Here is a 26150-nt window from a genome sequence, read left to right as displayed (position 1 = left end):
TTGGTTTTTGCAACCAAAACTGATTACAACTAACACAGTAAGAAAACCAATATCCAGCCAACACCATTTGCCTTTTTTCCTCTTCTACACCCCTGCAAGGGTCGAACAATATCAATTTCTCATACGCTTTCCCCAGACTCCTCCTTCCATTACCTTGCAACCTCATTCTTTTCCCTGGTTTTCTCCTCTATATCAACCTGACATTAAATAAATTGTAGGTTACTGAAACGTTATTTCTAAAAGGGAATATGTTATCATAATATTGTCAAACTTTTTAAAGTGATTTTTTTAAAGGGCAAGTTAAAAATATAATTCTGACCCAACAGAATTCAGCAAACATTTATTAAATGCCTGCTGTGTCCTAGGCACTGGGGAAGCAAAGATGAATAATAGAGCCCACCCACACCTTTGAAAATCTCACAGCTTGGTATGCATATGGAATGATTAACCCTGACAGGAATACAAGGGTAGACTTCCCAAAGAAATTCACAGAGTAGGGGGAAGGTGATAACAATGTGGTGGATATCCCAGACAGACAGAACAGCTTAGACAAAAGTATGTCCAGACCACAGTGATCAGTAACTGTAGAGCGTGTTGGAAGTAACACAAGCTGGAAGCACTTTGAGCTGTCCTGTATGTCTCGCCAAGGAGTGTGGATTTATGTTTGGCAGCAGGAAATCACGGAATTCCCAAATCTACCAACTGACCTACATCTCTTATCCTAAGTTTATAAAAGAGCATGAAGTGCTTTCGCTCTCTCAAAAGCTAAACACCTCCCCCACCCCATCCCACCCCACTGTGGGAATTTCATCCACTTCTGCAAGTACCTCCCCTCTGTCCTGTATCACCTTTGTACCTCTCTCAACTGGATCATTTCCATCAACACACAAACACGTGCTAGTGTCTCCTAACTTTGAAGAAACAAACCCCTCTTGACTTTACAAGTCCTAGCCACCACCCTGCTCTACTTCACAATGAAATTTTTTGATATGATGAAATTTTCTGTTTCACCAATTCTTCTTTCCCCATTGTCTCCTCAACCAGCTCTACCACTCCACTAACACTAGTCCTGTTAGGTCACATAGGACTCCCATGTTGCTAAATCCAAAGGTTATGTCTCTCATTATTGAATGTCCCTGCAGCACTAGACAAAGTGACCCTTCTCAAAACACTTTTTATCTCTTGGCTTTGATAGCACATGAGGAGGATCTCTTTTAGTTCAGCACCACATTCTAAGCAAGCATATAAGAAGCAATCAATAATATTTGTAGGACAAATAAGATAGAAGTATACGCATATCAAACATTGCAGGTGAGCAGTTTAGGACAGAAGTCAGGATAAAAGAGCTCATTAGTACGGACTAAGCACTAAGGTAAGGAATCTCTTGAAAAGACATGACTAATAACCTGGAGTAATGTCTGATTTTAGAAATCAGTTCTGGTCATTTTTGCTCATAACTTTTAATAATCCTTTTGGTAAACAATTCTTCAAAGATAAAGTTATGGCTGGGCACGGTGGCTCACGCCTGTAATCCCAGCACTTTGGGAGGCTGAGGCAGGCAGATCATGAGGTCAGGCGATCAAGATCATCCTGGCTAACACCGTGAAACCCCGTCTCTACTAAAAATACAAAAAATTATCTGGGCATGGTGGCGGGTGCCTGTAGTCCCAGCTACTCGGGAGGCTGAGGCAGGAGAATGGCGTGAACCCGGGAGGCGGGGCTTGCAGTGAGCTGAGATCGTACCACTGCACTCCAGCCTGAGCAACAGAGCAAGACTCCGTCTCAAAAAAAAAAAAAAAAGGATACAGTTGGGACACTATCCCTTGTAGTGATTAGGTTTTACACATTAATATCTTAAAAAGAACAATACATATACTGCCCATTCTTGATAAACTATCTACTTAATAATTACTTCATAGGTTAATGCTTTGTAAAACTAATACGGGTATGTCAGTTTTTTATACCTGTTGCTGGATTAGGTGCAGGGTAAATAAGTGCAGAAGTCTTAGGGAACAGAGTCAAGTCCTAGAGGATGAACTGATACACATACACACAAACAAATATATATTTATGCACATGTGTATATTTTAACTCGGTTGTAGATTCAGTTATACATATATGCATAGATCAAACTGAACATTTTTAGGTTAAAACAGATGGCTCCCTGCCTAACCTAGTACTTTCATTAACTGGCCAATTAGAGGGCCCAATCACCTGCTTCTGCAAAAATAACATGATAATGAGTTGCACAAGACAAATCCTAAGGTAAGCAGTTCTTACACACTTAGTAGCCCTTACTAATTCTCCCATCATCTAACTTTAGGCCATTCCAAATATGAATTAAATAAAGTCTTATGGTTTTCAAGAAAACGACTTTTTTTTTTTTAGATGGAGTCTCGCTCTGTTGCCCAGGCTGGAGTGCAGTGGCGTGATCTTGGCTCACTGCAACCTCTGCCACCTGGGTTCAAGCGATTCTCATGCCTCATCCTCCCGAGTAGCTGGGACTACAGGCTTGTGCCACCAAGCCCGACTAATTTTTTTGTGTTTTTAGTAAAGAAGGGGTTTCACCATGTTGGCCAGGCTGTTCTTGAACTCTTGACCTCAGGTGATCTGCCTGCCTCAGCCTCCCAAAGTGCTGGGATTACAGGCACGAGCCACTGCGCCAGGCCAACAACTTCTAATAATGTTCTCTATAAAGAAAATGTCTAAAAAGCTTACGTATTGCCTCATTTAATCCTATTACAAGTTAGTGATATTTTCCCACGGTAGGAGGAAAGGGTATATATAAGACCAGTATATTACTTGTAAAACTCAATGAGGACAGTTTTAACATGATTTGTAGTTTTTCCTTTTTCCCCTCCATTCCTTCTCCAATCACCACCCTCCTACCATGCTTAATCTGCACTCCAGCTGTGATTTTTGCCAATACCTGAAAGTAAATCTTACGTGAATATACAACTTCCAGAACTCCATCCCTCACTTATCTTTATGCCTTTTGGATATGTTTAATGTCCAATAAAGTTACCCTTCTGTAACATAATTCACTAGTGAGTTATTTTTAAAACGCCATACTCCTTAAGGCATCTCCAGTAAGATATTGCATGACTTATAACAAATGTGTACTCTTTCAAGAATACGATTTTCTAATCCTATATAGCTCTTTACATGAAATAAGAAACACTTAAATTTGTCTTCACATACAAGTGGCCAATAAACATACGAAAAAACGCTCAACATCAATAATTATGAGAAATGCAAATCAAAGCCACAGTGAGATACCATCTCACACCAGTCAGAATGGCTATATTAAAACGTCAAAAAACAACAGATGCTGGCCAGGCTGTGGAGAAAAGCAAACGCTTATACACTATTGGTGGGAATGTAAATTAGCTCAGACATTGTGGAGAACAGGTTGGAGATTTCTCAAAGAAATAAAAATAGAACTGCCATTTGACCCAGCCATTCCATTACTGGGTATATAACCAAAGGAAAAGAAATCATTCTACCAAAAAGAAAACTGCACTTGCACATTCATCTCAGCACTATTCACAATAGCAAAGACATGGAATCAACCCAGGTGCCATCTGTGGTGGACTGGATAAAGCCAATGTGGTACATATACACCATGGAATGCTACTAGCCTTAAAAAAGAATGGAATCACGTCCTATGCAGCAGCATGGATGGAGCTGGAGGCCGCAACACAGAAACAGAAAACCAAGTATCACATGTTCTCACTTATAAGTGGGAGCTAAACGTTAGGTACTCATGGATATAAACATGGCAACAACAAACACTGGGGACTACAAGAGTGAGGAGGAAGGAAGGGGGCAAGAATTGAAAAGCTACCTATTGTATACTTTGCTCACTATCTGGGTGATGGGTTCAATCAAACCCAAATCTCAGCATCAAGCAATATACCCTTGTAACAAACCTGCACGTGTACCCCCTAAATCTAAAATCAAAATCAAAATTAAAATAAATAATCCCACTTGAAAACAAACAAGTAAATTTGTCTTCAGTCTCTGCCACATATAGAACCACTCATCCATTGTTTTACCTCCTTTCACTACTAAAAAAAAACTTGCAAGCTCTCAGAGCAATCACTTAACTTATCACGTAGCACCGGCAAGCAGAAAGTAGGCCTGCGATTTTTAAACTCAAGTAGCTCATTGTTTGTCATGTGAATCATAATGAGAATAGTATTTCAGCCTCTCCAAACTGATTAGTTAAATGTCCTGTTTCTCCACTTATTCTCATTATAACTGCCAGCTGTAATTTAAAATGTGATTATTAAGAGTACCACAGCACAATTTTAATTTTTAAATTATGGATACAGTTAGTATCAATGAAGGAGAAGCACTAATTGTAAATGGACACAGTCAACATGGTGCAAATACATGATATGCACGTTTCTTTCAACCTTCTGCCAATGTTACCTGAGACCTAATTTACCAACAGTCCCAGCTTTCCAACCAAGTTATACAGCTTTGTAAAGTAGAGCTCTCGTCAATGCCACTATTACCAATGCTTCTGTAACTATTTCACTCCCTAAACTACACTTGCATTCTAGATAAATTGATCTCATTCTTTTGCCCTCACTCAAGCTGTTGGTTATGTTTGAATTGTCCTCACTGAATCCTATCTCTGTGCCATCACTCATGTTCTTTATCATGTCCACATTTTCTTTCTGACCACTTTCCAACAATCTAAATTATAAACCCAACTCAAAAAATACCCCCTTAAGAGCCACCCTTGATGACCTTCCACATACATTAAAATATCCGTCTGTGAAATGATTTTGCATTCTGTATGGTCTTTGCCATGTCAATTTACACCATACAACTTACTTGTTCAATGACACTCAGGGAATTTTTTCTATTTCCTATGCAACCGCCTCATCGCCCCAAGCAGATACTAAGTTACATGACGGCAGGGGTAGATCATCTTGCTTCCTTTGAATACTCCAGGACTCAGTGTAGAGACCACACAGTAGGAGTGTGGTCAATGCAAGTTTCAATTAATGTTTTAAAATGAGCAGGATAATCCATAGATAAGCATGGAAAGGGCCCTTGAAGCAAACCTCAATTTTCATGGCACTTCACAGTACAGCAGTTCCCACTGCCAGTACATTTTCAGTGATAGATAAAATTTCTTAACGCACTTGTAGTATAGATTATTTTGCTTACTAAGTCTGCTGCCCAAATAACCTGGTATTTCAGACCCTAGAGTCCATGCATGAGAAGCCTCCACTCTCTGTATAGTCTTTGTCCTAATCTCTCCGGTTTCCAGCCTTAATTACCATCCTCCTATTGGCATCTTGGAAATTCCTAGACTAATAGCTACCCTGGGATTAATTTCCCTTCAATCTTACAGTCCCTACCTGGTCACCACATAAAAGAAAGTGAAGAGATTCCTCTCCAAATGTTCTACATAAAAGATATAAAAAGTTTTAAACTATCAGAGCAATAAAGATGTTGTTTATGATTAAATATGGTACACATGACTATTTCTATTAAAAGGCCCTTCCTTTGAGACTTCTATGATAAAATTGATTTTATTAAGAAAATCAGATTAAACATTTCAATAGCAGTGATTTTTTAAGACTGTGACCAACATAAAAAGAGTTTCTCTGTATAACAATAATGGTTCCTGTCTTAAATATCTAGCACAGGCCAGGTGCAGTGGCTCATGCCTGTAATCCCAGAACTCTGGGAGGTCAAGGTGGGAGGATCACTTGAGGTCAGGAGTTTGAGACCAGCCTGTGCAACACAGCAAGAACCCCATCTTTCCCCCAAAATATTTTTCAGATCAGCAGGGAATGCTGGTGTGTGCCTGTAGTTCCAGTCACTTGGGAGGCTGAGGAGACAGGATGGGTTAAGCCTAGGAGGTTGAGGCCACAGTGAGCTAAGATTGCGCCACTGCACTGAAGCCCAGATGACAGACTGAGACCCTGTCTCTTTAAAAACCAAACAAACAACAACAACAAAAAACTGGCAGTGGCTCACACCTGTAATCCCAGCATTTCGGGAGGCCAAGGTGGGAGGATCACTTGAGGTCAGGAGTTCGAGAGCAGCCTGGCCAACAAGGTGAAACCTCGTCTCCACTAAAACTACAAAACTTTGCAGGATGTGGTGGTAGGCACCTGTAATACCAACTACTTGGGAGGCCGAGGCACAATAATTGCTTGAATGTGGAAGGCAGAGGCTGCAGTGAGCTGAGATCGTGCCACTACACTCCAGCCTGGACAACAGAGTAAGACTCCACAACTCCCTCCTCACAAAATAAAAATTGTACACTGTTTTTTTTCCTTTTGCAAATAGGTTTTTTAATGACTGATAAATTAGTAGAAAAAGACTCTAACTCAATGAGTTAACATAAAACCTAGGTAAACGATCTCCTTCTTTAACAAATAATCTAAAGAGCTAGATACACATTTAGAAATACAGCCTGAACCTATCTTTAATAAATTCCTAGCCTTCTGGAAGTCAGCAGGCAAAAAATAATATGTTGGTTCATTATCATATTGTGACTTTATTAGGAAATAAGCTTCATCATTCATAGAATGGGGTAATTTTAGACAAAATTTTAAATTCCACAATTTCTATTACAATTTTTTAAATATACTGATTTAGGGTAATTAGGGGCAATGAAAATTGTCAATGTTTTCCTATCCATTATGTACAATAGCATAAAGCAAAGGTACATTAGAAAACCATTTCTAAATCTGCAACCTCATAAGATAATCTTCATCTACTGCTGTCTAGCCCCACAGCTGTTGCAAATGATGCCTTTGAAAATATTATGTAGGAAAAACTTCTTCTTACTACCCTCTGCCTGTCAATTATTTTAATAAATCAACCTACAATGACTATGGGTGTAATCAGCACCTCATAAAGTTATGCAGCACACAACCTTACAACAGAGTGTCCACAATTGCTTCACTCATAGATCTGAAAAAACACATCACAGTTTGCACTGTTTCTATATTCACCTATGGCAAATATTCTCTCTCACCCCACACACTCCATTCTTAAATTACCTTTGATAGCAATCTTCCATTGATACAAAGAAACTGAATTCATTTTAAATAAGACTTTTAAGAAAACAATAACTATAAATTGTACCTTGCTTCAATACAAACTGTAATTCAAATAAGAGTTCAGCTCTATCTGAAGGCAACAATATATGTAACAACATAAAATACGTGGCATTACAGGCACTTGTATAAATATCAATGTTTCAAAACTTGACAAATTTCTAGTAGATTAAAAATAAAACTCACAAAAACAACATTCATAATCACTGAAACTGCTTGAAGTGGAGAAGAGTGAGCAAGCTGTCACTGACAGTCACAGAGGAATTCATAAGCTCTACAAATCTTAACAAGGAACAATACTCATGTTCAAACAACCAAAGTGAAAATACATACCCAAACCACCCTCATCTATCTAGGAAAATAACAAAAACAAAAGAAAAAAAATTACAAAAACATAAAATGCTGACTTAAACGTCAACTGAGGATTTCAATAAGGCTAATTAAATCTGGAAGCCAAATGACAGATTTTCTGCCATATATATCATCCTTTTCACCGGATGAAATCATGTGTCAAAACAATTTCATAAGAATTCATCAAAAATATAAAAATGTTGTTCAAGCTACTTTGGTACTTTCAAGGTGAATTACCCGTCAAAACGAGTTGGCACTTTCAAGAGAATGCTTGGTTGACTTATTATATACTGATAACCAATTTCCAGGCTTACATGATAAAAACGTGGGGTAAAGAATAATCTGTAAACTAGTTGTTTTATAAACTGGACTGTCAGTAATACCTAATCCATATAGAACCTCAATATTTTCTGGGAAGAGAAATATATATTGAATCACTAACGCCAATCTTCAACATAACACCATTAAACTCTTTCTCATTAAAACAATCTCAGTCCTATTCCTAAGGCAACATCCCCAAAGGAAACAAACAACTTGGACGGTGCAAACTGTCAGCAGGTGCAACATGAAGGAATAACCTATATATAGTACTGGCTTGTCATTCCGTCGGAACCGCCATTCCCTATTTCACCCTATTAAAGTACTAACTGGCAAGCACTTGACATCCAGCCAGAAAAAGAATAACTTATGTCATCTTTTAAAATAATTAGACGTAGAGTCCAATGTGCTCAAGAAATAAGTGTGAACTGCAAGAACTCTTTTTTCTAGAATAGCAAGCAGTCTTCTGAACATTAAGTTCCCTTTCCAGAAATTAGAACAAGCTGTTACTTGACTACTTGATAATGGCTGGTAGTCAAGGACGACCACTACTGGCTTCTTCACTGTTCTAGGGTTTCAGTCTTATGGATTTAGTTTGTACAACAGACCCTGTATTAAGATGATGATAAAGTCACAATCAGTGCTCTCTTTAAGACATAAATTTCAAATTACATTTGCTACAGCATTATTTATAATAAAATGTATCCCTTAAAATTATTAACTAAATTGTGGAAAGTTCAAATAACTGAATGTTAAATAAGCACTAAAAGTTATAAAGAGTAAATCTTTTTATGAAGAATTTTTAATATTATAAGGCAATACATATATTCTTTAACCAGAATAAGGAAGACATTAAATTGTATTTAAAGCATGATCTTAAATACAAGCATTTAAGTGTAGAGAAAAAAATACTATTAAAGAATGATTATCTTCGATGACAGGATTTTAGCTGATAATGTTTCTTCTCTTTATTTTTGAAAATGTATGTAGTAATTACTACTTTTATATTAAATTATATGTAATTTTTAAAATATGCCAATGCTTAAATACCATTTGCCAGCACCTTCTTTTAAGTTCAGAAATAGAGTCAGACAGAACCTCCAAAAAGGGACCAAATAGTAGGTCCTGAGTCTGAAGGAGTGGAAGAGCTTTACGATTCCAATGGAGACATTCCTGCAGAAAACAGAATTCCTAGAATTATCGAAGCTGGCTCACAGGGTCACTCTAGGCTTTCTAGGCAGATTTCCAGGAGGTACAACTACGCTCCATCCTGTATTACCATCGTTTCCCCATTCATAAAATACAGGTAATAACTGTACCCACTTCAAAGGAGAGTTATGAAATCATTTAACATATACAAAACATTTAAAATGGTGCCTGGTAAATGGAAAATACTGTAAAAGCTTAGCTATTTTGTCGTCATTCTTTTATTACTATTATTTTTACTACTACAATTATTACCATCTCTATTACTACTACCACCACCACCAATGCTAGCATCATTTCTAAGACTATTGCTACTACAGAAACAAGCAGGCAATAGAGCGTCCCTCCCTCATGTGACCATTTTCCAAAGAGACTATGTTTGCCAATTTGACCTCAAAGAAGTAGAAGGGCAAAGAGGCATGAGGATCGCACCCGAGATTATTTTTAATTAGATGCAACGTGCCTCTGGCACTCCTTCACTAGCATTCTGGCCACCAAAAGCCCATTCTACTCGCGTCAGCTACCACACCCAGGCTGATCTTTCTCTACAGTGCAAAATTACCTCTCCTTGTTTCAGACTCTGACCTTTTATAAAAATTTGTTCACATCTTTCAAATAGATTCTTAATATGACCCTGACCCATTCAGAATATTTATCAACAAGACATTTCAATATTTTTATAGAAGAGCTAAGTGACAGAAAGGGGCAATCCCTGTACTTTAGTCGATTCAAATAAATTATTTATTTAGTAATTTAAAATAAAAATACTTAAAATTTTAAAACCTTTAGTAAAAATTATTTACTTGCGAAAAGTACATAGAAACGTAACAACTGAAACTCAGTAGCTGACACCCTTGGGGAACCTGAATCTAGGCAATCATGTATGCAACAGATGAGCTCTAACCCTTTCTGGCCACAGCTGGTTGGAACAGAGGAATACATCCGCCCCAACCCAGGCCAGTCAGATTGTATCCTGAGGAATCTAAAGACAATACCAGCACTGCAGTCAAAAACAATGTAAACATTAGGGACATAAGGCCATGAGTAGTCAGCACATACAAGCCAAAGACACATGGAGAAAGGAATTAACAGCCTTAGAGAGCAGGTAGCCAATCCACAGACAAATGCAAAAACGAAAGGCCATATGGTCTTGAGAAGCAAAAAATGTCAATGAAAGTCCCTGGCTTTCCATTTCTAGTCCCATGTGGTCTTAATGAACTTTCTTTGCCTCTCTTTAGATGTTTATGAGACTGCCTGCTATACTCTTTAAGTTCGTCCCCCTTTATCTAAGCTATCTTGAGCTGATTTTATTCCCTAGGAGCAAATGTGCCCTCAACACAGCTGACATGATCATGTAATAAATGCACATGTCACCAGCATGTTTTCTGTTCTTGCCCTTTGTTAAAGAGATTGGAAAAGTATATACAAAACAAAGTTATTTCTTAAAGATTCATGCATCAACACCCTAAAGTACTGTCTTGCTTTGTATCAGCAGAAGAGAACACAGGAAGAGAAAAGAATTTTAGAACTCAATTCTGCAAAAGAATTTCAAGCTTCATGGATAATCTATTACAGAATGTCTATACAATACCTGCTTCTTGGAAGAAACATGGATTCCTTGATGAACACGGAACCAGAAAGAAGGATATACCAGCAGGTCCCAATATCATCGGGGCTGAAAAGAAAAGGTAACAGAATCAGATTGTTACCTATAACAACAACAACAAAAAATTAAAACATATAGCACAAAGTGCAGCACCCATATTACTTTTAAAATAATAAAGAATAGCATACAACACATTCATAAAAATACCATTATTCAACTACTGAAATCATTTTTACAAATTACTTTGTATCCCTGAAATACACCAAATATATTTATTAGTACATTTAAATGTTTCAAATGTTCCTTAGACCTATAGCATCTACCATTCTAAGTTTTTTTACTTTTTTTGAACATGAAATACTTTCACTTGCTTCATAAAATGAAAAAATACCCAGAGCTATCAGTGAAACTTACTATTTCTAATCATTTTCCCTGTCTAGCAAGTTCTCACATTTCTCCACTATTTCTTCGGTATTCTTTTAGAATTTCTTTATGTATATGCACACAATAATGGACATATATTCTTATCCCTCCCACCATCTTTCTTCTTTGTTACAGAAAAGACAGCACACTCTACACAGTTCTTTTCTTTTGCAATAACTCTTAGAGATCTTTTCATCAAAAGATAGCTTTCTTGAGTATTCTTTTTACTGCTGTAAAGCATGTATGGATGTGCCATATTTGACTTAAGCAACCCCCTACTGATAGTCATTTCCCATTGTTTTCAATATTATACAATCATATAAAAACAAATAAAAACTGCAATAGTAATTTTGTACATACAGTAGTAGCTGGAAGAAAGGCAACTGTTGGGTCTAGGAGCACATACATAGTAATCTTGTTAGGTATTGTCAAACTGTCCTCCACAGGTAGTTAGCAATTTATATGCCTACCTACTTCCTCACAACCTTACTAATATAGTTTGTTATAATTTAACAAATATTGACAAATTTTATGTGGAAGGCTTTTCTGGATGTTTAGGATATGTCAGGGAACAACAACAAAAAGATCCCTGCCCTCATGGAGATTACATTCAAGTCTCATAGAGAAGACATTTGAGCAAAGGAGGTGAGTTAGCCACGTGGATCCTGAAGGGAGCAGCATTCCAGGCAACAGGCAAGGAGGATCAGGAGTGTGAGTGCAAAGGCCATGGGCTGCCGCTGCCTCGCAAAGTCAGGGTGACTTTAGTGCTTTTGGATGTTTTGCCAATCGGCTTGGTGAAAATGATATCTCAGTTTGTTTTTCATTTGTTTTTCTTATAAGACCATCTTTTTTAAGTTCATGAGTCATTTCTATTTTTTTTTTTTGTAAAATCACTTCATAACTTTTAACTAAGTCTCTAATTACTCTAAGTCTCCAATTAATTGTGAGGGTTTTTTTTTGTTTGTTTGTTTGTTTTGGCTGGGCGTGGTGGCTCACACCTATAATCTCAGCACTTTGGGAGGCTCAGGCAGGCGGATCACCTGAGGTCATGAGTTCAAGACCAGCCTGGCCAACATGGTGAAACCCCGTCTCTACTAAAAATACAAAAAAATTAGCCACTGTGGTGGCTCACGCCTGTAATCCCACCTACTTGGGAGGCTGAGGCAGGAGAATCGCTTGAACCTGGGAGGCGGAGGTTGTAGTGAGCTGAGATTGTGCTATTGCACTCCAGCCTGGGTGCCATGGCAAGAGACTCTGTCTCAAAAACAAAAAAAAAAAAATTGTGAGATTTCTTTTTTTTTTCCAAGGGGTACTTTATAAAAATTGGCCTTCTGAAAACATGAGCTGTGAATATCTTTTCTCCCAGTTTGCTGCTTACCCTTGGACTTGGTTTATGGTGCTCTCTGCCATGAATAAGTTATTTTATCATACATAGTCAATTGCATCAAATTTATTAGTTAGGACATAAACTCAGCTACTATTAAAACAAAAATCTAAACATAGCAATGGCATAACATAACCAAGGAGGAAGTTCATTTCTTTCTCACACACAAAATAGTCTGAACACTGGAAGTCCAAGACTGGTAAGATATTTCCACGATATTGGGAAGCCACACTCTTTCTACTTTGTGGTTCAGCCGTCCTCAACCCATGGCTTCCATCTCATATTCTAGGGTGACAGGTCCAAATCTCATCCACCACATCCACACTCCAGCCAGTGGGAGGAGTAGAAAGGAAGCACAGAGCACACCCCATTTCTTTCAAGAGTACATCATAGACGCTGCATACTATGCTCCTCTCAGATCCCCATGAACCATATGCACATTGCAAGGGAGTCTTCAGCAATTTCTGCCAAGTCCTTGTTTTGTTTGGTTTCTGCATTGTGACATTAAAAAGTTTTTAGAAGACACTAAATTCTATTTACAACTCTGAATAATTACATTACTTAATAATGTCAATCACTATCACCTAATCACTTTCACTGTGCTATCTGCTTCCAAAGTCAATCAGCAGTGGAACATCTTTCCCCCCAAGTCCATTCTTCACCAAATTCATGACTACTTAGCTCAACAGCAATGCCTCAAGAAAACAACGGAAACGCACTGTCAAACAGTTCAGTTTGAATGCAGAACCATAAAAATAAAAAGATTTCTAAAGTGAAAATGCAAAGTACTTCAAAGAGTAATTCATATTTTTGTCTCCTCAGTTTTTAATCATTAGCTCTTGCAACCAGCAATCATTCGTTTGGTTTGTGAAAAAAACTTATTTGTCTTTATTAATATGACAGCATTATTCTCAAATTCTGAATTATGCCAAGTAAAACTGTTATTCGAGACCCAAAACTAGTTTAATAATTTTTAAATAACAAATGGTGAAACACTAAAACAGAAAGCGGGAAAAAAAATACTCTGTAAACTTTTTAAAATCTGTTTTTACAGTGTTCCATTTCTCACAAAAAACGTTGGCCCAAGGAAATAAAATCTAGAAAAATAGGAAATTAAGGTAGATTGCCACTTCCTAACTATGTGGCCTGGGGCAAGTTACTAGGCTGCTGCAAGGATTAAATGAACAGTTTGTGATCATTAAATGCAAATAATTATTCAGTGACAACTAATAGAGTTAACATGTTAGAAAGTACAATAAATAGCACCATGATCTAGATTATCTGTGACAGAGAGAAATAACAAACATTAGCTGGCTTTTCAATTATTTCATGTCTGTCAACTCTGAAGGCAAAAATAATATGGACAAATTAAGCACAAGGCTTCCAAACTCAGCTCTCCTGGCACTGATAATAAAACACACTTGAAGTGAAAGGCAACCAGTGTTCAAAGTCGGTAAAATACTGTGGCAGTGAATGCTCTAGCATCCTTATCACCCATCGATTAGCCTATATTTAGGGTTGACTCTTTATATCAGGAAATCCATGGGAAAGATTTGAGGATGTGAAGGTAAGTGGTAATCTCTACCACTTATTACAATTTTGTTTATCTGATAGATAGGCTGTTTCTCTACATTCCCCAAAGAATCCAAAGCTAACTTGCAAGAGTTATATTTGCTTTAGTAGGCATTTGCAGAGAATGACCATTCACTCAACATTTATTAAATTCAGTGAGCATTTACCACATGCCAGGCCACATATGATAAGCAAAATTTCTTTGAGTTATCCCTTCTAAGGATTCAGATTTTGGAAAAGTAAGTTAATTAAAAGTAAGAATACATAGTTAAGAAATGTAAGAATACAAAAAACAGTGACTCTTATTTTACAGATGTTCTGGAAATAGTTGTAAGCTAGAAAAACCCCTCTCCTCTCCTCCTATCCATCCCCCATAGAATTCATGTTTAGTTCCTGTTATGAAAATTCCTTGCTGAGGTGTCAGCATCAAAATATGTTTTATTTAGTCTTACTAGTACAGAAAATTCCCCTTACTTTATTAGAAAGCACTGAACTAACCACGCTTACTCTCTTCACTTACAATCATGCCTCAGGCAGGCAGAGTTTCCGTGTGGGGTACAACGTGCTTCCCTTCAAGGTCTGCAAACACTTCCTTTCCACAGTGCAGCTAGCTGTCACTGGAGGGTTTTTACATGTGTATGTAAAAATGGGAAAGTTATGGTTTTTTTAAGAAAAATGAAACTGAAATTATGAAAATAGTACTTAGAAGTAGCAGCAGCAAATTGTTCAGTACTTAAAGGATATGCAAATTGAGACCTCACTTCCAGGCAATGAAGCTGGTTAAGAGAAGACTGACAATAATAATAATAGTACAGACGGTGCCCAACTTCCAATGGTCTGACAAGCTTTTTTGTCTTTACGACACACTCAACTTCCAGCACCACAACGATTCTGCTTTTCATTTTCAGTAGAATATCCAATAAATTACATGAGGTACTCAACAGTTTGTTATAAAATAGGCTTTGTGTTAAAAGAGCCTGCGCAGCTGGGCGCGGTGGCTCATGCCTGTAATCCCAGCACTTCGGAAGGCCGAGGCGGGTGGATCACGAGGTCAGGAGATCGAGACCATACTGGCTAACACGGTGAAACCCCGTCTCTACTAAAAATGCAAAAAAAATTAGCCGGGCATGGTGGCGGTGCCAGTAGTCCCAGCTACTCGGGAGGCTGAGGCAGGAGAATGGCGTGAACCCGGGAGGCGGAGCTTGCAGCGAGGCCAAGATCGCATCACTGCACTCCAGCCTGGGTGACAGGGCGACACTCTGTCTCAAAAAAAAAAAAAAAAAGATCCTGCCCAACTGTAGGCTAAAGTAAGTGTTCTGAGCGTGTTTACAGTAGCCTAAGTGTATGTGTCGGTTCTCACACTGCTATAAAGAACTACCTGGGACTGGGTAACTTGAAAAGAGGTTTAACTGGCTCACAGTTCCGCAGGCTGTACAGGAAGCATGACTGGGGAGACCTCAGGAAACTTACAATCATGGGGGAAGGCGAAGGGGAAGCAAGCATGTTTTACCATGGTGGAGCAGAAAAGAGAGCAAAGAGGGAAGTGCTACACATGTTTAAACCACCAGATCTCATGAGCACTCATCATGAGAACAGCATAGGGGAAATCTGCCCCCATGATCCAATCACCTCCCACTAGGTCCCTCCCCCAATGGCACAACAATTTGACATGAGATTTGGGTGGGGACACAGAGCCTAACCATATCATTAGGCTAAGCAATGATGTTCAGTAGGCTACGTATGTTAACTGCATTTTGACTTAGGATGTTTTCAACATATAGTGGGTTTATTGGGATGTAACCACATTGTAAGACAAGAAGTAAGTGTAGTGGTAGTAATAATAATAAATATCTAAGACTAACACTGAGATTCTATTCTATCTAGTAGTTCTCAGGCCCTGATGTGCAAATGAATCACCTAAGATGTTAATTCAAAATGCATCTATCCCACCCAATTCCCCGGTTTCTGATCATTAGATAGGAGATCCATCAAAGTGACTTTTAAACAAATATCCTGGATGTTTCTTACACATGGGGCTGGCCAACTCTGAAAAACTTTCAGAAAAATGGTCTCAATATGAAGTCCCAAGAGGAACAAATGGCAAGAAAAAAAAGTACAATTCTATTAATATCCATGCAACTAGGTACATACATTGTATTAATCAGTGCTATTTTAATTTTTCCTCAAATAATTTTTTTTTTTTAATTATGAGCAAAGGAGTCCCTTCAAGTGTTGCTGAAATGCCAAAGCTTAATCCTGAAAGAACCCTGACTGAGGATTTCCAAATAACCTGACACTACCAGTACTGGGCAAAAAACAGAAATCTGAAGACTAAAGAGGTTCGTATAGGAAAGCAGTACTTGCAAGTCTCTCTAATCAGGGGAATTCACGCTTACAGAAGACCGAATCCTTCTTAGAATCTCAGAATTTGACCACAGGATCTTGAGCTAGGAACCACAATGGACAACTGATTTCATTTCAATACATCTCATCCCACAATGGACAAAACGGAAGTCACAAAAGCCCTGGTTTATAACGAGAAACTCTAAAAGGCTTCTGTTTCTGTTTTTCATCAACAGGAAGGAAATTAACGAGGCCAAACAAAACCAAATACAGACCATTATAAAATGATCAGTTCACCTTCCAATGTAAACACATAGAAAGCCTCTGGGGCAATCAGAACTGTATGATCCCCGCTGAGCATTATCTAAACAAAGTCTAATGGGCATGAGGGAAATACTTGATCTGACCCTCTCACCTCTCCCACCTTCCTTCCTACTACCCCTCAACATAACCTGCTGCTCCTGACTGGCTGCTTTCCTTCTGTTCATTCCAACTCTGCCATGCTGTTCCAGATGTTTACCTCTCTCCATCTACCCTCTACATCCCACTGTACCTTAAGAGATGGCTCAAAAACTACTACTTTAAGAAAATCTTCTCACTCACTGTTTTCCAAACTCTAAAATACTTAGCCCATCTAATTTCATTGTTTTATGTTTTTCTGTAACGATTTCTTATTCCTGAGCATCTTCTTCCAACAACTACAATGAACTTCCTTTCAAGGCAGGAACTGTGCATCATGCCTAGTTGAAGCTGGGAAACATTTCAGTGATCATTTGCTCAGGTAAATCGGATCAGATGACATCCTTCTGATGAACCCCATGGTCCTTCACAGGAGAAGGTCCAAACCCCCTGGCAGAGCCCATGAAGGAAGCAGGAAATGCTGTGCAAAGAGCGCAGGTTCTGGAGCACAGATTCCTTCTTCCACACTAGCCACGTGATCCTGGTGAAGTCAGATTCTGAGATTCTAGTTCCTCAACTGCAAAATGGAAGACATTGATGCCTTCTTCACAAAGCTCCTTTTATTTAATGAAACAATATATATGCAGTACCTTGCATGATGGTTACAAAAAATACTAGTTCTCTTCATCTTCCTCATCTCCTTTCCTCTCTTACGATCGTCTCTGAAAGGACCAACCTACAGCTTTGCTTTTTGCTCCCAACCCCAACATTCCTTATGCTGCAAACTTCATCCTGTTCGGCCAGGCCACACATTTTTTTTTCCACCTATGCCACACAGGTTTTGAACAAACCTGCAGCCTGGCTTCTAAATAGTATATTTTCTCTTGTAAATTTATTACTCATCCTTCTAGTTCCAGGTTAACTATCACCTCCTCTGAGAAGTGTTTTGGTATATTCCAAGGAAAGGGAGTCACTTTCTTCCAGCTTCCCAGTGCCCTGTGTACATGCTCACGTGACACAGGTGCCAGAGCGTCAGAATTATTCACATTAGGAGTTTCTCCTCAATAGTTTTTAAACTCCTCTAACTCTTAAGTACCCCCAATATATACACTACATAATGCTTGATTGGCACTCAAATATTTTCTTAATAAGTAAATTAACGAATTGAATAGACAGGAACCCAGGTAAGGTATTAAAGTGCTTGAAAGTCAAAGATGTGAACTTCCGTTTACCAGTAAATGGAAAAATGGAGCCAGGATCTAAGAGCCTCCTCAGCAATATCCTAGAGATCCACAAGGTGGCACTCTCTCCATGGGAAAGAGCTGTGTGTGCCGCTCCACATTCTCATTTAAGGAGGCGGCCAGTAAATGCAAGCGATCAAGTTGAAGTTGACAAGGGAACTGAAAGAACAAAAAAATACTAAGTCCAAAGAAAACTGATTAAATCAGCAAAGACAATTATTAGAGGGCAAGAAAATAACTGTGAAAATGCTACTTCATTCAGCTGTTAATACAATGTGAAAACTTAAGTGAGGCCCAGTCAGCCAAAAAGGTTGCTCATGGAGGCCAGGCACAGTGGCTCACACCTGTAATCCCAGCACTTTAGGAGGCAGAGGCAGGTGGATCACCTGAGGTCAGGAGTTTGAGATCTACCTGGCCAACATGGTGAAACCCCGTCTCTACTAAAAATACAAAAATTAGCCAGGCATGGTGGCGGGTGCCTGTAGTCCCAACTCTTCGGGAGGCTGAGGCAAGAGAATCGCTTGAACCCAGGAGGCGGAGGTTGCAGTGGGCCAAGATCATGCCACTGCACTCCAGCCTGGGCAACAACAGCAAAACTCCGCCAAAAAAACGAAGAAAGAAAAGCCAAGAGGGACTGACAAGGAGAGAAAAGAGAGTTGAAAGAAAACAGAGTGGCAGGCGTTGCGGAAGTGGCTGTGGGCAAAGGATGCTGATCCTAGAAGATCATCGGCTCAAAACAAGACTCCCAACAGCCACAAACATGGCCATCTAAGTTTTGGGGGGTTTTTGGGAGTGGAGAAGCAATAAACAGAAACAGAAAGAATGGTGCCCATGCAAAATCAAAGCAAACTGGAACTAGAAGTTAGTGCTTTCCCAGATGATCCTGACAAAATATGAAACAAGGAGGGTGTATGGGCTACAAGAAGAGACTCCTCCCACTTTAGCAGAGCAAGTGCAATATGGCCAAGCCTGAAGCGGCCCAGGGGAGTGAGGAAGCTCCTCTGAATGCTTCACATGGACAACATTAACAAGGTCATTAAAACAGAGAAGCAAAAAGATGGCGATTGCTTTGTGAGTAAGAATAGGCAAAATGTCCAGAAATAGTGGCTGAGCTGAGCACACGACACAGCTATCTAAGACAGGTTCGGCACAACTGAGAACCACATATAGCATCAAATACCAATTTTGGTGCTATTTTAGAAAGGTCACTTTATACTATCCAGGATGTAACACCGCACAGTATCACATTCAAAAGACATAGCTGTTGGCATCTGGAGAAAAGGAGACAGGAATCATCATCGAGGGCTATTGATCACATGCCTATAAAACAAGAAAGTGAAATAAAATGAAGACTAACAAAGGTTCCAATAACTACATGGGGACCACAAGGAACTCCAGAGGGCCAGCCACCCATGACCAAAAAATAGAAAAACACCTTTATTTTCCTGTATCTGCGGTCTCACCAACACCCTCCAACCAAAAGATAAGGGACAACTTCCCAAGCTTCTCCCTCTTCACAGCCTATCATCACATTCTGCGGGTTCCCCTCCCAAGTCTCTATTGAAACCCTTTGCTACAGTTCAGAGTCCCATTTTTGCTCACCTACACTGCTGTTATTACAGACTTCTGGCCAGCTTAGACTTGTGCTCTCAAATATACGATTATGCCAAAAAACCACAGTGAAAATTACTTATTTACAACAAATTATCCTCTATCCTTTTATAGGCGTCCAGCAGACAGTTGAGATCAGAGGTTTTCAATGTCAAGAGCCCTTGGGATTTCAAGGCGTCCAAACCTCTTTCAACCATAATAGCTACTGTTGTTGGGCTGAACAGGATTTTCTATGAACAAAGTGTTCCACGGCTTCAAAAAAATAAGTTCTAACAATGGCCACCTTCCAATAGACAGATGGCTTTCCAGATACACAATAATTTTAATCTTTTTCACAAATATATTACATCATTTCTGTTACTGGATTTATTACAGTTTAAAAATTTGTATATTTTTACTCCTCTGATGGAGCTCTGAGCTATAAGCTGATAGACAAAGTTTTCATTATTTATTTTTGTATAGTCAAATGGCACAAAGCAAGCTCACTAGATAAGTTAATGCAGCACAGCACAGTAAGCAACCCCAACAATGATATCAAGCCAAAAGAAATATAAAGTGCATGTACTAAAACATGAAGTATACGCCAAATTTTAGAAGGAGGACTAACAAGAGTTAAGGGCTTTGGTATCTACAATTTCCACTGTTGGAATACTGATATTTTATTATAAAATGATATTATTCATAATACTGAGTTATATGTAAATATAGCAATTATATATAAACTCCCACAATAAGAAAACAAATGACATTTTTAAAGTAGAGGGTAATTTTTATTCTATTTCTTAAAAGTTCTAAACTGTAAGGAAATTACTTCATTTATAATTAAAAACTCTGAAGAAAGAAAACACCATTTTAAGATTTTCAAAAAAAATCCTTATTTTCCAAACAATAGCAATTCATTTACAAGGAATTGCAATCAACAAAACAGGAAAAGTCAGTAAGATCAATAAGAACTCTGAAAGCTGATGAAAATATTAAAGACAATTCATCTTTATACTGAAAATACAGGGGACACAGCAGACATCCTTTTTTTTTAACTAGCAAACAATGTAAACTACTAAAGAACCAGTAAAGCCAGATATTCTATAGGCTCATTAATGTTATCATTTTTTTCATTATTCATTATTTTTATTATTGTTTTTGAGACAAAGTCTCACTGTCACCCAGGCCAGAGTGCGGTGGTGCACTCTTCGGCTCACTGCAACCTCCGCCTCCCAGGCTCAAGTGACCTTCCCACCTCAGCCTCCTGAGCAGTGCTGGGACCACAGAGGTGCGCCACCGCACTGGCTAATTTTTGTATTTTTTTAGAGATAGGGTCGTGCCATTTTGTCCAGGCTGGTCTCGAACTCCTGGGCTCAAGCGATCCACCCACCTCAGCCTCCCAAGGTGCTGGGATTACAGGCATGAGCCCCTGTGCCTGGCACAATCTTAAATTTATGAAATTCATTTTTAGCATGAAAGGAAGGAGTGAAACACTCGGAGTTATGAAGCTATTCAATAAACGATAAATGAAAGGAAAAACACCAATACAAACTATATATATATAGAGAGAGAGAGAGATTACATCAAATCGATGAGTCAGCTAAACTGAGGGTAAAGAAATAGATCCAAGGGCTCAAGGAACAATTTATCACATTTAAAAGAATCTGAAATTTTGACTCTTTTGGAAACTACTAATGGGTTATGAAATTAATTTACAAATGTCTCTTAGATTCATATGCTGCAATTTTATCTTCACAAGAAACCTGTTTCTCACCTGGAGTCACCTGGGTCTCAGAAAAATTAAAGGTAACTTATACACACCCAGAGACAGAGTCAAATTCAAAGCTAAATCTGCCTAACTTCACTATAGGAGTCCCAACAGCAAGAAACTGCAACAATACTGCAAAACACCTGACAGCACCACTACCCCTCACATCAGAAAGGATATAAAAAGCAAGCTGTATTTTTCTCCTATACCTTACCCTAAACAGGTTTTTATTCACTAAGCAGTTTCACAGAAAATTGATACGAAGAATCCAACACCTGATGATGTGTAACCAGCCATTTTATTAGGAAGTGAGACCATAATGAAGGTCTTTATCTACAGATCAAAGGAGTTCCTTCTTTTGAATAGAGAATTGAAAAAAAAAAACCATCGGGAACAGAATAAAAGCAAATTTCCATGGTAGGAATGAGAAGGCAAACCTGAAACAAACATAGTCCCTACCCTCATGAAGATTACGGATTAACTGTATTTTTAACAACGTTTTTATTTAAATACTCTTCTGCTCAACATAAAAGTAAAACATTTTCATTTTAAAATAGTAATATAAAAATATCATTGTCAAGAAGCCTTAAAGGATCTCCGTATGTACATAAAACAGTCCTTCATAAGTATCTGTGTGGGCATGGGTGTGCATGTGCTTGAATTCTCATACTTACATACAGGCGAGGTGGTTGAGCACCCGTGTCCTACAATTCCGTGCAAAGGCTAAGTCTTTAAAGATGCCATTTTTTTCAAATAAATTAAAACCTTTGGTTTCACTTTTTTTTTTTTTTTTTTTTTGAGACAGGGTCTCAGTTGCCCAGGTGTGATCTCAGCTCACTGCAAACCCTGCTGCTGGGGCTCAGGCAATTCTTGTGGCTCAGCCTCCCAAGTAGCTGGAATTACAGGCTCATGCCACCATACCTAATTTTTGTATTTTTAGTAGAGATGGGGTTTTGCCATGTTGCCCAGGCTGGTCTCGAACTCCTGGCCTCAACTGATCCGCCCACCTCGAGCCACCATTTTCTTTATGTACACACATAAGCATAATAAAATTAGGACAGAAAAATACTTCAAAACGGTGGTTACATCTTGCTGGGTAAAAACAGAAGAGGCCAGGCGCAGTGGCTCACGCCTGTAATCCCAGCACTTTGGGAGGCCAAGGTGGGTGGATCACTTGAGGTCATGAGTTTGAGACCAGCCTGGCCAATATGGCGAAACCCCAGCACTACTAAAACTACAAAAATTAGCCGGGCGTGGTGGCACATGCCTGTAATCCCAGCTACTTGGGAGGCTGAGGCACGAGAATGGCTTAAACCAGCGAGGTGGAGGTTGCAGTGAGCTCAGATCGTGCCACTGCACTCCAGCCTGGGTAACAGAGCTAGACTCTGCCTCAAGAAAAAAACAGTAAGAAGAAAGAAAGAAAAAGAGAGAGAGGAAGAGAGGAAGAGAGGAAGGAAAGAAAGAAAAAGAAAAAAGGAAGGAAGGAAAGAGAGAGAGAAAGAAAAAGAAAGAGAGAGAAAGAAAGAAAGAAAAAGAAAGAAAGAAAGAAAGAAAGAAAGAAAGAAAGAAAGAAAGAAAGAAAGAAAGAAAAGAAGGAAAGAAAAGAAAGAATCGCAGTATTTTGCTTCCTGGGGTAGGGGTGGGGGGCTATAAAAATGATCTAAGTAGTAGATTAGTAGATTAGTGCTTTTGTAATAATTTTAAAACAATTTACTGTGATGTAAAGTAAAATAAAATCTTGGTCACATCAGGAAGGAAAAAATAGTGTAATAATTGGATATGAGTAAGAGAGGCAAAGGAGAAACTTCAGGATGGAAGGCATCGTGGCACGCTTAGGGTCAGGCTTACGGTCTCAGAAACGCGGCAGGAAGAAGAGGCTGAAGATACAAATGAGAACAGAAATAACTCCGTCATACAGGCAAAATGACATCCCTTCCTCCTAGAGACAGGAGTGGGACAAGAGGTAAATGCAGATACAGATAAATTAGGGTGTTTGAGACCAGAAAGCAAACTTGAGGCAGAGTTGCCTAGAGGAGGTGTGGGAGAAAAGAAAGGGGACAGCGATGGTTGAGCAGCCTCACAGAGCAGTGGGAATAGCTGCTGTGAAAACAGAAAGCCAAGTCAACAACTGCAAAGACTGCTAAAAGCAACAAGAGCTCAGCTGAGGCTTGCAGTTCTAAATTGCACATTTACAGATTTAAATGAAAATGCTTTAAAAGACCCAATAGGCCTCAATGTAGCTCTTTTATGGAGAACAATTTCCTCTCCTGGAACAGAGAGAGAGAAACCCCTTACAAAGTGCTATGAAAACTCTTTTGGAAACCAAAGCAGTCAGTCATATGTATGTGGAAAACAGGCAATGAGGTGCACAGTTACACTTATTTATAGTGTGGGCGTGTGTGTGTGTGTGTGTGGACACTTAAACTTTTGCAATGGTTGAATTTCTGACCCAAAGGTTTTGAGCACGTTAAATGTAATTATATATTAAACAGTATTTCCGTTTCACTTCACTATTTGTGAAGATAGCTGGCCATTAAGAAACAACTAAAGCAGATCAGTTTCCATGGTGTACTATGAGACAGCCCCAGGTTCAAAGAATTTTTCCAGAGAACGAATTCCCAACTTCTTATTGGCAATATGCTGCAACTTTTACTATGATTTATCCAGTGTTTTTACATATATGTTTCTCATTTAAGATTAAATTGTTAAATAAAAACAAATATAAGTTAAGGTCCCTCTGGTGAGGAATTCATATTATCCGCCTCAGTATTCCCACAAAACAGCACAATACCTAACAGGGTAGATAATAAAGGCAAGGAAGGCAGAAATTACCTGATAGACTTTTCCATTCTGTAAAGTTGAGCTAATTTTCTCTAACTTTCTAATGCAAACCAACACAATTTGATTCCAAATGGGCAATTCTAAATTTTAAAAATGCAATCTTATCAGGATCACAATGTTCCCCCCAACTCAATACAATCTAAAATGGCGTTTTTGTCATCTTGGTCGTTCATGTTAAAACAATAACACCATCAGAGCTAGAGCATCACTATCATAATTCCTTCCTGACAAACATTTAAAGCAACTAAAAAATTGGAAGACCAAAATGTAAATTATCAAACAGTGATGAGAATGACAATGATGCTGGCACTAACGTGCTTGTGTACCTATTCTGAACATGCTGCTCTAAACACTCTGTACAGGTTACTGTATCTCATCCTCATGCCAACCCTGACGGGTAGGAACTATTATTATCGGTTCCACATTATAGGTGAGAAAAACGAGGTACAGGGGTGGATCAAAAGAGTATTATATTTACCTGGCAAAATTTATTGAAACCATAGACTTAGAAGGCACCAGCACATAAACATAATAAAATGACTACTCTACTCATCTCTTGGTCATAAAACCAAAGTGTGAAAGCCTTTGATATTTCTGACTACACTGTGTTCTTCAAACTCAAGGAAGAACAAGAACAAACAAGTCATTTCCCCAAAAGGTAATAATAACAGGTCCGAAAAAGAGGAGTACTATTATTATCACAAATTTATATATATAACACAAATACAATAATTTTTAATTTTCAAAACCGAACTCACACAAATTGGTAAGAGCAGAAACATGTCTAAGGATCATGGAAGAAAACAATTCAACTACATTTCATCACAAGATTGGCCAAATGCTAGAAATCTGATTATGTGAATTTACAATTAGTCTCTGAATTTTGGGCCTTATGAAATCATGATTTGTGGAATATCCAAAGACTTTTCATCACTTACTAACACTGTCACCTACTTCTAACTAGTCAAATACGGGCAGGTGCTACAATCAACTCTACAGAGTGGAATACATTCAAATTTAAGATTACCTAAAATATGGCTTGGCATTATCAGCATAGCTCACATGCACTGTCTAAACCTCTAAGCCTACTTGGAAAACAAAAACAAAAACAGGTATGTTTGAAGACACTGTAATCTACCTTCGATTTAAATAAGTAATCAATAATAATTGTTAGGCAGTCATAATGTAGCATGAGCTGCTGGCGGGTTTCAGTTGCCACTTTAGGAGAACAGGTTGGGGCAGGGAGAGAGTGTGTGTTTACCCCAGCATGTACACAAGCATTATTTTATGGTGACAAGGCATGAAAAGGGCCAGAAAATGCTGGTGACTAGGATAAGAGCTATGGCTGCAGAATCACAATGTCTGGGCTCAAATCTTTGTCCCACGTTAGGCAGTGGGAGCTTGGCAGTTCTTTATCGTCTCAAAGCTTCAGTTTGTCCAGCTGGGATAATGATAACAAGTACCTCACAAGATACCCACGAAGAATAAGTAAATGAATGCATACAAATCACTTATTAGAGGACATGGGACATAGGAAGTGCTTGTTAAATGTCGGCTATCACCTCATCATCATCAATACTATCCAAACCACGTTTCAGAGGAAGACAAAATACTAGAAAGTTGATGCTTACTGCTACTAGACTGCTTTGATAAATGCCAATAATAGAATTCAAATATCTCTATCCCTGTTATTTGTATACTCATTCCACTGATAACTTTTTATTGCTCCCAAAATAACACTTTATTAACATCTTCACTTCTTCTGGGAATAAGTATGTTAAGAGCACTTGCCTCTTGTTAATTTTCTCATTATCAAATACGTCTTGATTATTTATGACTCTATATTTGGTGTAGGTTCTTTTAAGCTTGAGATGGATATTTATGATTGTCTGCTGAACAGGTCCTAGATGTCATAGTTTCATATGTTGCAACCTCAGAATCATCCTAGATTCTATCTACCTGTATCTTCTTCTAAAATCCAACATCCCTGACTCCTCCATTCCCTCAG

General features: G+C 38.6%; 1 protein-coding gene across 5 annotated transcripts in view; it reads right to left on the bottom strand.

Moving 5' to 3' along the window:
* Positions 1 to 26150, bottom strand: part of RAPGEF2 (Rap guanine nucleotide exchange factor 2) — a 261346-nt gene that overhangs the window by 138909 nt on the left and 96287 nt on the right. For all 5 annotated transcript variants that reach the window (XM_034959339.3, XM_034959340.3, XM_034959344.3 and 2 more), the window contains exon 4: positions 10564 to 10647. In XM_034959339.3, the coding sequence (XP_034815230.1) occupies positions 10564 to 10647 (84 nt within the window). The remainder of the gene's footprint in view (positions 1 to 10563; positions 10648 to 26150) is intronic.

This window comes from Pan paniscus, chromosome 3 (assembly GCF_029289425.2).
Source record: "Pan paniscus chromosome 3, NHGRI_mPanPan1-v2.0_pri, whole genome shotgun sequence".
NCBI lineage: Eukaryota > Metazoa > Chordata > Mammalia > Primates > Hominidae > Pan > Pan paniscus.
The sequence above is the reverse complement of the archived record's forward strand: the minus strand, read 5'-3'. Positions and strand labels throughout refer to the sequence as shown.